This window comes from Pristis pectinata, chromosome 10 (genome assembly GCF_009764475.1).
Source record: "Pristis pectinata isolate sPriPec2 chromosome 10, sPriPec2.1.pri, whole genome shotgun sequence".
In the NCBI taxonomy this organism is placed as follows: Eukaryota; Metazoa; Chordata; class Chondrichthyes; order Rhinopristiformes; family Pristidae; genus Pristis; species Pristis pectinata.
In genome coordinates this window covers 73705565-73718548 of record NC_067414.1, presented here as the reverse complement: position 1 = coordinate 73718548, position 12984 = coordinate 73705565, and the positions used below count along the sequence as shown (strand labels likewise).

The 12984-nt window shown below is 38.8% G+C and overlaps 1 protein-coding gene across 4 annotated transcripts in view; it reads right to left on the bottom strand.

Annotated features, from left to right (window-relative positions):
• Positions 1–6827: 6827 nt before the first annotated feature.
• Positions 6828–12984, bottom strand: part of LOC127575100 (probable E3 ubiquitin-protein ligase RNF144A-A) — a 64589-nt gene continuing 58432 nt past the window's right edge. For all 4 annotated transcript variants that reach the window (XM_052024755.1, XM_052024754.1, XM_052024756.1 and 1 more), the window contains one exon: positions 6828–12117. In XM_052024755.1, coding sequence (XP_051880715.1) covers positions 11986–12117 — 132 coding nt within the window. In that variant the 3' untranslated portion in view covers positions 6828–11985. The remainder of the gene's footprint in view (positions 12118–12984) is intronic.

Below are 12984 nucleotides of genomic sequence, written 5' to 3'. Positions count from 1 at the left end.
CTCCTCTACTCCCCTCCACGCTCTCCAACCTGTTCCCTCTCCCCATTCTAAATCCTTCAGCCTATCCCACCTTCCCCTGCCCCAACTATCTCGCCAACCCGTTCTTTCTCCCCTCCACTCCCCAACCTGACCCCTCACTGACCCACTACAAGCCCTCATTTGCAACTAGCCCTGAGTGAGTGCTGCAGTCTGCAATGTCCACAGTCGAGACTATGATCCAAAAGAGAGGATTTTAAATATTGAAAAATAGACTTATTGGCAAAAAAAACCTTCACCCCTGCTCCTGCCAAACACCACTGCACGATGGACTGACCCCCAACTTTCTTGGCCCCATTGGAATCATTTTTTTTCTGCAATCCTTATACAATAGCCTGTGTGCTTTTAAATAATTTGGTCCATTGATTTTACCATTGCCATACATTGAACACTTGTTCTTGAATCAATACCATGCACCTGCAAAACTGAATCAATGTTTGACATCATCAGTAAACTCTATTAACTTTATTAACTCTATTTCTCAAAATTTTCTACTTTTATTCCATGACGAAAGAATCCATGGTTAAAACTTAATAAAATGATTAAAATGCTGAGCAGTCAGCCAGATTCCATCTAACATTTACACCTATAGTTGTCTAGCTCATGGAAAGAATAGGGATGATTTGCACCTGACTGCCCAACAAAGTAACATGCTTGATTTCCCCCTGTAAATGGCATCAGTGCTGCTACTGTGCTGCTACATGACCCACACTATTTCTTAAAGATATATACAAGAGAGAATTTCTCACATAGGAGGCACTAACGCCCATCAAGCCTTTACCAGCTTATTTCCCTGTAACTATCATCTCTCAGATCTCATCATTTCTCCTTTTGATTTTCCTGCCACTAGTAATGCTAAGGTTAATTGGCTGCCGTAATAAATTCTACCAACATGTGGGAGAAAACTGGACTATCTAGGAAAACACATACAATAATGTGAACCCAGTGAATCTCTAGACCATTACATCCATTTACAGCATCATAATCTTGAAAAATTACTTCGAAGAAGTATATATAGTATACTAACATTAAGGTTCTCTCTAGTTAGGTCATTATGTCACAAGTATAAAAGTAGCTTTGCAAATTGATTTTCTTATGGGCTTGCAAATTGGAATATATTCTGACTTAACTATGTTGGAATATATTCCTATGTTTCGCTTATAGTTTTTATAGTTTCAAATAAATGAGATTTAGTGAGAACATTGTATTTAATGTTTTCTCGCTATAATTTATTCTGAGTAGATAAAATTAAATAGGAAATGGAATGGCAGGATGTGTATTGTCAGCTTGAGCCAAGTCTGTTGAACCAACCCTTCCTGCTGGTAAGTAAGAACTAGGAGTGGGAGGAAGTCACATGGCCCTTCGAGCCTCCTCTGCCATTCGTTAAGATGATGGCTGGTCTTCTTCTCCAGTATCTGCTGAATAATTGGACCGTGGTGCAAACCCATGCTGAAAGTGGCACAAAGCAGCTCCTGGCATTGGCAAAGGCAACATTTCTAATGTGTGTTCTTTCAGGGTTTCTTGTTTATTTTTGCTCAGAATAGTTTGGAAAAAAAGTTACTTTTAAGTTATGTACTTTAAATCAAAGTGGATTCATGTTGGTTAAAAAGTTTCTTCACATGTGCATACTACAGCTGCTGAGACAGAGAGTAATTTATTTCTTTGGAGGCCAATGATATTCCCATATTTCCTTATTTCCTCACAACAGTGAAGAGGCTGTTCAGCCCATTGAGTCTAGGCTGACTTATAGAACGACCCTATTCTAGCATCAATTTTCCCTGTAGCTTATTCTCTCCACATTCCCATCCCACCTACACAAGGGGAAATTTACCAACTGACATGCCTTTGGAATGCGAGAGGAAACCAGAGCACCCGAGGAAGGGAGAAGATAGGAGGGAGAAGATGCAAACTCTACATAAACAGCATCTAAGGTCAGGATTGAACCCAGGCCACAGGAGCTGTGAGGCAGCAGCTCTCCGAGCTGTGCCACTGTGCTGCCCACAGTGTATAGTTATGTATACAAGAACCAGAGAGATCAGTTTATAAAATAACTTCACTTCAAACTGAGATATTTTGATTGTTTCAGAAAATACCTTATCCTTGTCCTACAAATATCCTTGGTCCTCTTAAAACTGAGTATTAGGAATGGGAGATACTGGAGTAGGAGGACAGGGAAGTGGAGAGGGAACCAAGTGAGAACTCTTCTTACACATCTCCTCACCTGCTGACCATCTTTGGGTCAGAACAAGTTCAGGTAACAACACTGCAATAAGGGCAGAACTACCCAAAGTTTATTCCACTTGGATGAACAAGCTGAGGATGAAGACAAGTACAATACAGTCGTGGTGCAGTTTGTGGCAAACTGTGTCTGTCTCTTCTGAGAGCTAAAAATTTAACGGGAGAGTTTGGGAAACTGGTGAGGCCTACGCTGAATGTCCCACAGCATTTTGAAAATTTGAAGAGGTTTGTGCGTTCAGTACAATAACACCAGAATAAGTGCTCCAAGACCAAATATTCGTCAGCACTTCAGACTGGAGGGTGTAACAGAGATTGCTTTATGAAGGTAATTTGACCTTGGAGTAGGTCGGTGAGATATGCCACAGGGCTGAGTGTATGAAGGCAGAACTCCAAGTTACTTGGGAGGCGACAGGACAGAATGAGTCCAATACCTGAAGCTGGGCAACCCCAAGGCTCTCCAGCAGCTGCTCTGGAGGCAATGTTAACAATTCCCCAAAGCAGGCTGAAGCATGAGTTCCACAAGCGAGGGCAGTGCCCTGCTGCGTGATAAGCCGTGCCGTGTGAGAGAAAAAAAAACACACTGCAGCAAAATGTCACAGAAAAGGATCGTTGGCACACGAACAGCTGGAGTGACCAATACAGAGCAGGAATGGCAGCAATCAGTCGGGTCGGTGCTATTGAATGCAAGTCGTGTGTTGGACCTAAATTGGAGTCAGGCCACCAGTTAACTGGAGTTGCAATGATGCAGAATGCACAACCGGTCACCTCTGCTTCAAGGAACTTAAAAGCAGAATACGTGAGCCAACAGGTCAGAAAAGAGCTTCTAGAGTTCCTGAGGTTAATTTCAATGTTGCATCCACAACCTGAATGTGGTAATCATTGAAGCAATTATCATTAAAATCAAATGCACTCAAACCTATAAATAGTGTACCTATGAATGTTTTAGGCTCCAAACGTTTTGCCTGAAAGTCTCTTATGAGGGGGAAAAGACAGCCCTAACAAACACGCTGGCCAGATGTTATTATTGCTTGTAATTTTACATCAGCTGGAAGAAAGTGATTGCCACAAATTGCTTCCAGTCAGAGATGCACATTGGCAGCAACTTGATCATCTTGCAGCAAATAACCAGGCTCAGAAATAGCTGCAGGTTATTATTCAGCACAGCTGTCTTTATGACAAATCAGAGGAGCCCAAATGCCTCCACCCACTTCCAAGGTGAACTGTTTGTCCATGGGGAATTGATATTCAAAGAACAGTAACATGTTATACCAGCTGTGTTGCATAAAGAGCTAATATTAGTTTCTCATTCAACACACACTGGTGTAGAGGGTTGTATTCCTACGGGCCAAAGTTGCCTTTCTAGGCCTTGAATGACATTGAGCTTAAATAATATTTTTCAAAATGTTATTCTTTTTTGGCTCATCGAACCTTAATGTTGGGATAACCTTGTGGCCAGACCTTAAGTGGAGGTTGGTGGAGGCTGTGAACTATCTGGCTGCATTGTGTAATTATTATGTAATTTTCTCAAAAATGGTGGACTTCCTTTGGCTACCACCAGCAGTATTTCAAAAGCACTTCAAATAACGTTCATTAGATTTGGAAGACCAAGCATACTGGTTATTGATAATGGATCAGTTTGTCATCTTTCCTTAGAGCTGAGGGGGTAGGGGGAGCTGACTCATGACATCATCAACTCTTTATCAACAATGAAAAGGTAAAGATGAGAATGCCACAAAGTCTGTTAAGAGATTCTGTACAAAGTACAAGGAATAGGGTAGATCTGAAATTTTAGTTCTGTTGAATTGGGATAATACCCCTTGTAAGGATATGTTGCGACTGCTGAACAGAGCCACACAGAAGCTGTAGCTGGGAGGTATAAAGGGTCTTTATTCAACACTATTACTACCTGTTATCCATATAATTTCGTAATTCCAGACTAATCCCCAACAGGGAAGACACAAGAGACTGTAGATGCTAGAATCTGGAACATTACACAGAATGCTAGAAGAACTCAGTGGATTAGGCACAGATACTGCTTGACCCACTGAGTTCTTCCCACAATCTGAGTTTTTTTATCCATTTTAAAGGGGGTAGCTACTCATCCTGCATAGAGACTAATGGTTTGTCAGTGCAGGACACTACATCCTCATGTCGGTAGGTACAACACTGCAACCTCAAGGACTGGTATGAAGAATTGGCATAAACATGGTTATTACAAAAACACGATGGGCACTGTCAATGCTGCTCGGGAGAACTTTAGGTTTTAAATTTCCTATTACAGCTGAATTCTTCTAAACATCCAAGCACAATACTTTTTAGCTATCACTTTAGTCTATATTATGAAAGGTTTTACATCTGATGCATGTCAAGAGTTCCAGATCGTAACTGTTCTCTGCATAAAAACCTTTATCCTTACATCCCTGATTGTTTGAATTACACAATGGCATGATAGTATTGGAAATTTGGTGAACTGTGTCCTTTTTAAATGGTTATTCTGCGTTCTTTTTAAATGGGAAATCTGCCCAATCATTTAAATGAGTTAACACAGGGCAAGATGTTTCAGCCCCACAGTTTGTGACAAAGTAATTTTTGACTTCCATGGATTCTTATTCTCACCTAATTTGTTTCCTAGTTCAAACAGCTTTCAAACTATTGAAAAGCCTATGTACTGGCAGCAGCAGGTGCGTCAAACAGCACTGCCTTGGAATACCGGTACTAAAGCCCTAATATCTCAGACATATGTGTGTGCTGCTTTACTCTGTTTGAATCTTTTAACTGGGGGGTGGGGTGATAGATGAATTTCAGTCTGGACAAATGTGAGATAGTATATTTAAGGAGGCAAACAAGGCAAGGCAATACACAATAAATAGATGGATTCTAAACAAAGCAGAGAAACAGAGGATTTCCAGAAACTGGGTGGAAACCCTGGTCTGCCTTACATCTCATTGCTTTAGAACTTTACACACTTTCCACATTCCTGCTGTGGGGGGTGGGGGGGGGGTGGTATGTTAAATCTGTTTTTACAAACACAGCTTGAGCATGGCATGCAATTCTGATCAGCACTTTGTAAGAAAAATCTGTGGCACTGGTGAGGATGCAGAGGAGATTTACAAGGATGAGAGGGCTGGATAATGTTAAATATGAGGAAAATTTGGATAAGCTACGTTTTCTTTGAAACAAAGGAAGCCAAGCAGAAAGCTAACTAAGATTTATAAAATTATGAAGGGACTGGACAGAAAGGGACAGAATATAATGCCCTTAAACAAAGTCGTTAAAAACAAGGGGGTATGGATTAAACACAAGTGGTAGAAGGATGAGAAGGGAGATCAGGGAAACAAAACTTTTCACCCAGAGGATGACAGGGCTCTGGAAATCAGTGCCTAAGAGGGTGGTGGTGGCAGAAACCCTCACCGCATTTAAACAGCACTTGAGTATGTACTTAAAGAGTCATAACCTGCAGAACTGTAAACTTAATGCTAGACTAGAAGGGGATGTGGATATTGCACAGATGGAGGTGACCTGACGGGACCAGCCAAGGGGGATGCTCGTCACGCAATGCTGTCCGAGGAATGTCCAACAATGATCAATCCCAGGATAATCTGGTCCAAGTTACCTCCCAATGGATTAGGACTGTTACTGTTGTTACTGCTTAACTCGAGAAGTACACCATTATCAGTAAAGACAGAAATGAGATGGGGGTTGGGTGTGAGTCATGATCAGATGATGGAGTGTCAGTTCTAGATGATGAGGCGAAGGTTGGGGGCAGGTACTGGGTGGTGGGGGATACAGCCTGAAGATATTGACAGTGAGGGGTGGGAGCAAACGCCATTTAAACCATTTGAAGAACTTGCCTGGAAGATGGATGTTTCAGGCTCCCTGATAGTGGGTCAAGTAAGGTCAGGCTCCCTTTATCTAATACCTAAGCAGTTCCCAACCTTCTTGTTAAGGTCTGCGACTGTAAGTAGGCCCCACGCCACATGCAGATCAATTTTGTGAGTGATATCAACGTGTGCTATTGGAACACAAAGTAGGATTTCTGATAACATTCCATCAATTAGTGCATAATATTACTGAATTTCCAGGCCATTAATTTAAAAACATTGGAAAAGACTCCCAAATCATACCACTGAGATGATGCTGGACCGTTTCCTTTGTGGCACTGTTGCTGGTTTTTTTGAAAACAATGCATCTTTATTTTTATGATGGAAGTCTCGGGATTTTTAATGGAATTATTTTTCAGTTGAAGACCAACAGAAAAATCAGATGTCCATTGGACCTTGCCCAGAACTGGGGGAGGTGCTGTTTCTAGGCACTGAAAACCCTTCCAGTGCACTTTGACAGAATTCATAGAGTTGTACAGCACAGAAACAGGCCCTTCGGCCCAACTGGCCCATACCGACCAAGATGCCCCATCAAAGCTATGCGCTTGGCCCATAACCTTCTAAACCTTTCCAATCTGTGGATGTCCAATTTCAATTTCAAAGTACACTAAAAATTTAGGACAACTTTAAATTCTGGCAACACAAAGGAATTCTGGATATCTGCATTCTTTTATTTTAGAAAAAGTACGATACCAATTATATATATATTTTTTAAACACATTTAGTTATTTACAGACAAGGTTAGTCCATGCTCAGCAATACACAGAATGGAGATCATGAGAGCTTCACATATTTATATGAGATTATACAAATATTTTGCACTGGCGAGTTATAATTTAAATATAGATCATTTTCTTTAACATTGACATGGTTCACGGAAGCATTTTAAGGCATAAAATTGAACCCTTAGCACAATACATAGATGATCAATCAGAAACTGAGACTGGGTTTAAATCACTGGCAACATTGTAGAGAGAAGGAGGAAAAATAAAGCTGACATTATTTGGACATTCCTTATCATTAACATTAAAAAAACATACACAATAACATTTTTGGCAACATTTCCACATGAAAACATAGCTATGAAGAAACCATTAAAAGTTCTCAAGACAATTACCACCATTTTGCTGTCATAAAAAGAACCAAGAAAAAAGGGGTAAAAGACAATGTGCATTGCAACACAAATTGCAAGTTACTATGATTACATAAAAATATTTTCAGACCAATGATGTGGTTCCTGACAAAAAACTATTGTATTTACTCTTGATTTATTTCTCCTAAAACAATATTTTTATAAGATAGTAAATAAAAATTATTCTTCATGGCAAACCAATATTGTTTAGTTTTAAATATATGTGTACAGAAAGCATGCAGAGTATATGTAAGACCAAAAATGAATCACCAACACACAAAAACGTCTTTTTCAGACAAGCAGTGCAAATGCCATTAAGCAGGATCTAGGTTAAATACATGGAGAGGGAAAGGAATAAAGCCTCAGTTGATAGGGTGAAATGAAGCAGATGAGTTGGGATGAATATTCTGTTTCTATGTGATGAATTCAATGTAAAATAAAAAGTCATGCAGTTTTTAGATTATGCAACCCTTTCAGAGTAGGATTTTCCAGAAATCAATGCACGCTAATTTTTGAAATCATCTGTAGGTTCCTGCTTTGGGTGAGATATTTCACAAATTCAAAAAGCTTTAACAAATGTAGCAGCTGGGCTAAGATACCATCTGACTTGCTACATCTAATTTGTGGTGACGAACAGCAACTTGAGAATGATATTTTAGGAAGTGCTTCCAGTGATGCAGGAAATTGAGTCAAACCCTATGCAGTTTGATTTGAAAGGCAATATTGAATGAACTGCAGTTTGGGTCATCCCATTGTATTTCATCCCTTTCCCACCAAAGCCAGACTGCAGGTATTATTTTGACACCAACAATTTAACATTTTACTGTGATTTGTAGTAGAGAGGAATAAACTCTTCATTTCTATCACCACTTAATTTGGATTTATGAAGATTTTTCTATCTGCTTTCTTTATAAACTGCAGATTTTTTAAAGCTATATTAAACAACTAAACCTGACTATCATACTCCAGGCAACCATCAATGCGGCCACTTCTTCCTGGAGTAGCTGGCCCCCTTTTGAGTTTTATGATCGTGGAGACTTTGAAAAAGGCTGAGCTTGGCACTGCTTGCACATTGATGGATAGGTTCAGCAAGATCAATTAACCATCACCAACTTGAGATAGATATAAATTAATGGGATGTAGATTTCAAATTCACCCAGACTTTAACGATCCAATGCACGTACAATGGAAGCAGGTCGGGAAGAAGGGTGCAAACTAAACAATGTCGTGCCATTTTCTTTTGGATGACGTATCAAGGTGAAAGAGGCGATTGTTAAGGAGTGTTCTCCTGTATGCAAGCAGCCCAGAGAGTGTGCCTGTTACAAATTGGGAAGGCTGTGAGCTTCAGGTGTGCAGGAAATGGATAGCATTTGACTGCTCATGCCAATATGGTTCCCAATGTGAAAGCCCTTGATACAAATTTGGTCATCAAATGGTCAGAGTTTATGTGTGGGTCTTTAGTTGCCAAATTCGATTTAGCTGTTAACCCAGGGCGCTGTCAGCCACCTCACCCACCGTTTTCTTTCACCAGCCAATTAGATCAGCACTAAATAATGTAAATAATGGCCTGGCTAGTGAACTGCTTTGGGATGACTGACTGATATCCACAGCTTGTCAGCTACCAAAAACGAAGGAGAGATGTGATCAGCATTCATTTTAAGTACAAAACATTTCTCTCAGAGAATGTTTGGGTTCTTAGCTCCAACCTTTAGCAATTTTCTTTTGACTTGATATCTAATTAAGAGGTCATGTATCGCAAAAATATTGTTTTTATTATGCAGCAATGACTTCAATTTATGTGTAAAAATGTTGCAGAAAGAATTATTTTGCTCCCTGGAGATAAACAAGGTGGTAATTTCAATAGTTGACCCCAATACCTTAAGATCAGTGCTCAGTCTAAAATTTAGTATGGCATGAGCATCCTTAATTGTGTCTTGTAAAGGATAAAAGGAAAAATGCTTCACTCCCTGATTGTATGCCTTTAGTTTTACTCTAAGGAAGGAATGAAGTAACTTAATTCAAGTACATAACTTTCATGGGGTTTTATGAATTATGCTCATTTGGTAGCTTTCTTTTCATTTACAAAGTTTACACATAGCTATTAGATCTCTTTGATCCTGGTCATTTAATGGAAAGTATATCTTAACCTGAGTCAATCAAAAGGTTGGTGTGAAGTTTCTGTCAACAGTGAAAATAGTAAGAGACACCACAGAAGAATTTATCATCTTAAATTGTAGGACTGACCATTACTTAGTTACATCTTTGTCTCAGCAGAAGATAAGTTTAAAAACCATAACAAAAGTTACAGTGTGATATTTTAATTATTCAGTCTTTTGCTGTTTAATAAATTTTTGGAAAAACATCTGTATTAAACAGTAAAGATGAAAAAAGTGAAACCAAGCCTCCATTCAGTCCTTGAGAATTCAATACTATTCCTCAGCAAATGAAAGTGACACATGGATCTGCAAATCCCACAGAAATATCCCAGTAAATGCAATGACAATGTTATCCCGCAATCCTACAGCTATCTGTAAATTGTCGACAGCAAGTAAATGGTACATTACTAAATAAGTTAATTATATGTGCAGTAGTTGTTTTGACATGAAGAAATAGAAATTAAAACCATGAAACATTTCATGATGCCATTGTTAAAAATAATAACAGAAGTGCAAGGACAACCCAACTAGAGCAACACACAAAAAGCTGGAGGAACAGCAGGTCAGGCAGCATCTGTGGAGGGAAATGGACAGTCAATATTTTGGGTCAAGGCCCTTAATCTGGACTGAAAGACAGAGTGGAGACAGCCACTATGAAAAGGTGGAGGGAGTGGGAGTAAGAGCTGGCAGACGAATGGGGCGGGGGGTGGGGGGGAGGTGATGGTGTTGAGAGGTGCTCCCTGACCCACCGAGTTCCTTCAGCTTTTTGTGTGTTGTTCCAGATCCCAGCATTTGCAGTCTTTTGTCTCTACAACCCAACTAGAGATTTTCCTATCCCCACAGCCCGAATTCCCACTCCGACTCTCTCCAAAGAAGCCAAGATATTCCAATATTCATATTGCTTTCTAACTACAGTTCAACCTGGTTCAAGCTGCTTCCTAGTTCATGCTCCTTGAATTTGTGCACCTTTGGTTTAATTTGTAGTTCCACAAAAATTAACAGTCTGTGTTCACTTTCAGACTCCAAAAATAGATAAACTTGCTAAAAAAAAGCCTTCTATTTTCTGTTCCTGGTTACTTTAGCCATTAACAATTGTGCATTGATGTAGAAATAATTTTGTGAAGTTAGAATAAAAGCTCTTGCAATTAAGTTAGAAATTAAAAACACAATAATACACTGCAAGAGATAAACATCCAAATAGGCAAGAATACAAAGCTCACTAGCATGACTCAATTTCACTCCTCAGTGTTTTTTTTTGGTGACTCTGATTCTTCTTGTTATCCACTTTTGTTTCAGAATCCTGGTTCATTCAAAACTATCCACTGGATTTCTTATCCATTTTGTTACCCACCTCCTTAATTCATGCTTCTGATCACTAGGCATTCATCTTTCAACTACAAAGGGCAAGCAGTAATTTCAAGAACAGGATTTACAATGGTTTAAAATTAATAGATTGTGATCCTGATGTGTTTGAAATAGATCAAAAAATGGATTTGATAAAAGCCAAAGAGCAATTTATAGTCTTTAATGGGCAAGTCATTTTCCTTTTATCCTTTCAGAGTCAATAAGTATGTTTTGTTTGTCAAAACGAGTGAAAATTCAGATCATTTGTGCTCAGCACAAAACACAGCAACTTTTGAGGAATGAATTTCAATAAACATCATTCTGACAATGAGAATGTGGTAAGTTTTGAATTAGTTTGCATGTTTACAGTCCCCTAGTCAGTAATCAGTTTCCCATCTGCAGTCAAAGTTACAGAAACATTATTGCAGATATCTATTAAGAAACAGTGCACCTTTATGGATTCAAAGAATAAACACAGAAAAACATGGAGATATTATCTTGAAGACAGGTCTAGATAAATGGCATGAAAAAAAAATCACATGACTTAGAAATGATGAAACCTTTAGATCTCCAATCAAAATTGTCAAAAATGCTTCTTGAAAGATTTTATACAGTAAAATTGACTTTTGTCTCTTTATAGAAAAGGGTGTGAGAGATTTTTTTAATGTAAAAAAAAAGCCCAATTCTGATACAATTTGCAATGAACAGAGAACCTATTACTATTCATCGCAAATGTAAGGGAAGGCCTTCTCTCTCTCTCTATCCTGAAGCATCTGCTTGCATCTCAGCCATTTTCTGTTTATTCCAAAATTACTTATTTTCCTTCTTCATATAACCTATAAATCTTGTATTTAAATGTACAGCTGTACACTGTCAAGTATATCGCTTCTTTTAGAACCATTTAAGCAAGTACTTTTCTAAGTTTGCTTCCTGTATTCCAGAGGTTTGTGCAGTCTACCAAGTTCCTGTGCATTCTCTTGGAATAAACTGTCTCCTGGATAACCCAATTGCTTCTTTCCCACATTTTTTTTTAAATTCACTGCACTCTCAGAGACTCTGGACTTGTGCAAGCTGGGGAAACAAATGTTGACTCTGGGAAATATCATGGGACAAAATCAAATGATTTAAGATGATAGTTATATTGGAAAGAATGTTCATAAAATTCCATCCTCCTGTTTTCTTTATCGGGGCATCATGCTTATGTGGGTAAAGGATCATCATCTCCTTTGTTACATTTACACTTGCAGCAAAGGACAAACGGTGTGGCAAGCAGGAGGAAAGGTGATGCTACTAACAGCAAAAGGCCGAAGCCCGCAAATATTCCAACTACCTAAAAGAGAGAAAGAAGATAAAATGTGATTACTATACTACTATGCAATAATAAAGAAGTCTACACTCTCATCCAACAATATTAAATACGAGTCAATTGCTCATGTAAATGGACCAAAGATTTCTTTATTGTCCATTTGTAACCCTATTGTATTAAGTGTAACAATGATGAAAAGGAACAGAGACAGAATCTAATAATCATATGCAGCAGACAGACATAATAGGCAGAGAAATAAGGAATAGATGTGTTGTTTACAAAGTGCTGTAACTACTGATCAATGGAAATGTTCGCCTTATAAACCTGGCAATCTTCACACCCACAGAGCTTTGCATTTAGCAGCCACAACCGACCTTCCTTAATCTAACTCAATTTTGTAGCAACTTCTTTAATTTCTAAATTAAGCAGGTATCTTAGCACAGGAGCAAAGGGACATCAAGCCCATACCCTCTTGAAACTGCAGCGGTAAACCAGATGTTGGGCTGTCAAACACATTCCTTGCACAGTTAAAACTGGCTGGAATTATTACCAATTTTATCAAAGTGATATATTTCAGCAGAAAAATATGTTTTGTACAGAATGCAAATATACTGTATTAGATTTAAATTATATATTCTTAAAAAAACTGCAGATGCTGGCAATCTGAAATAAAGCAAAAAATGTTGAAAAGTCTCAACAGGTCAGGAGAGAGAAATAGAGTTACAGTTCCAGGTCGAAGACCCATCATTAGAATATATTCCTCTTCTTCCTCAGTTGTTTGCATCCCACAGGACACCATGACCTGATCTTGAATGCACTTGATTACTGTGACCTCAACCATGTTTGCCATCCTGAAATTGGCTAGGTGATGCTAGTGCACAGGACAAGAGA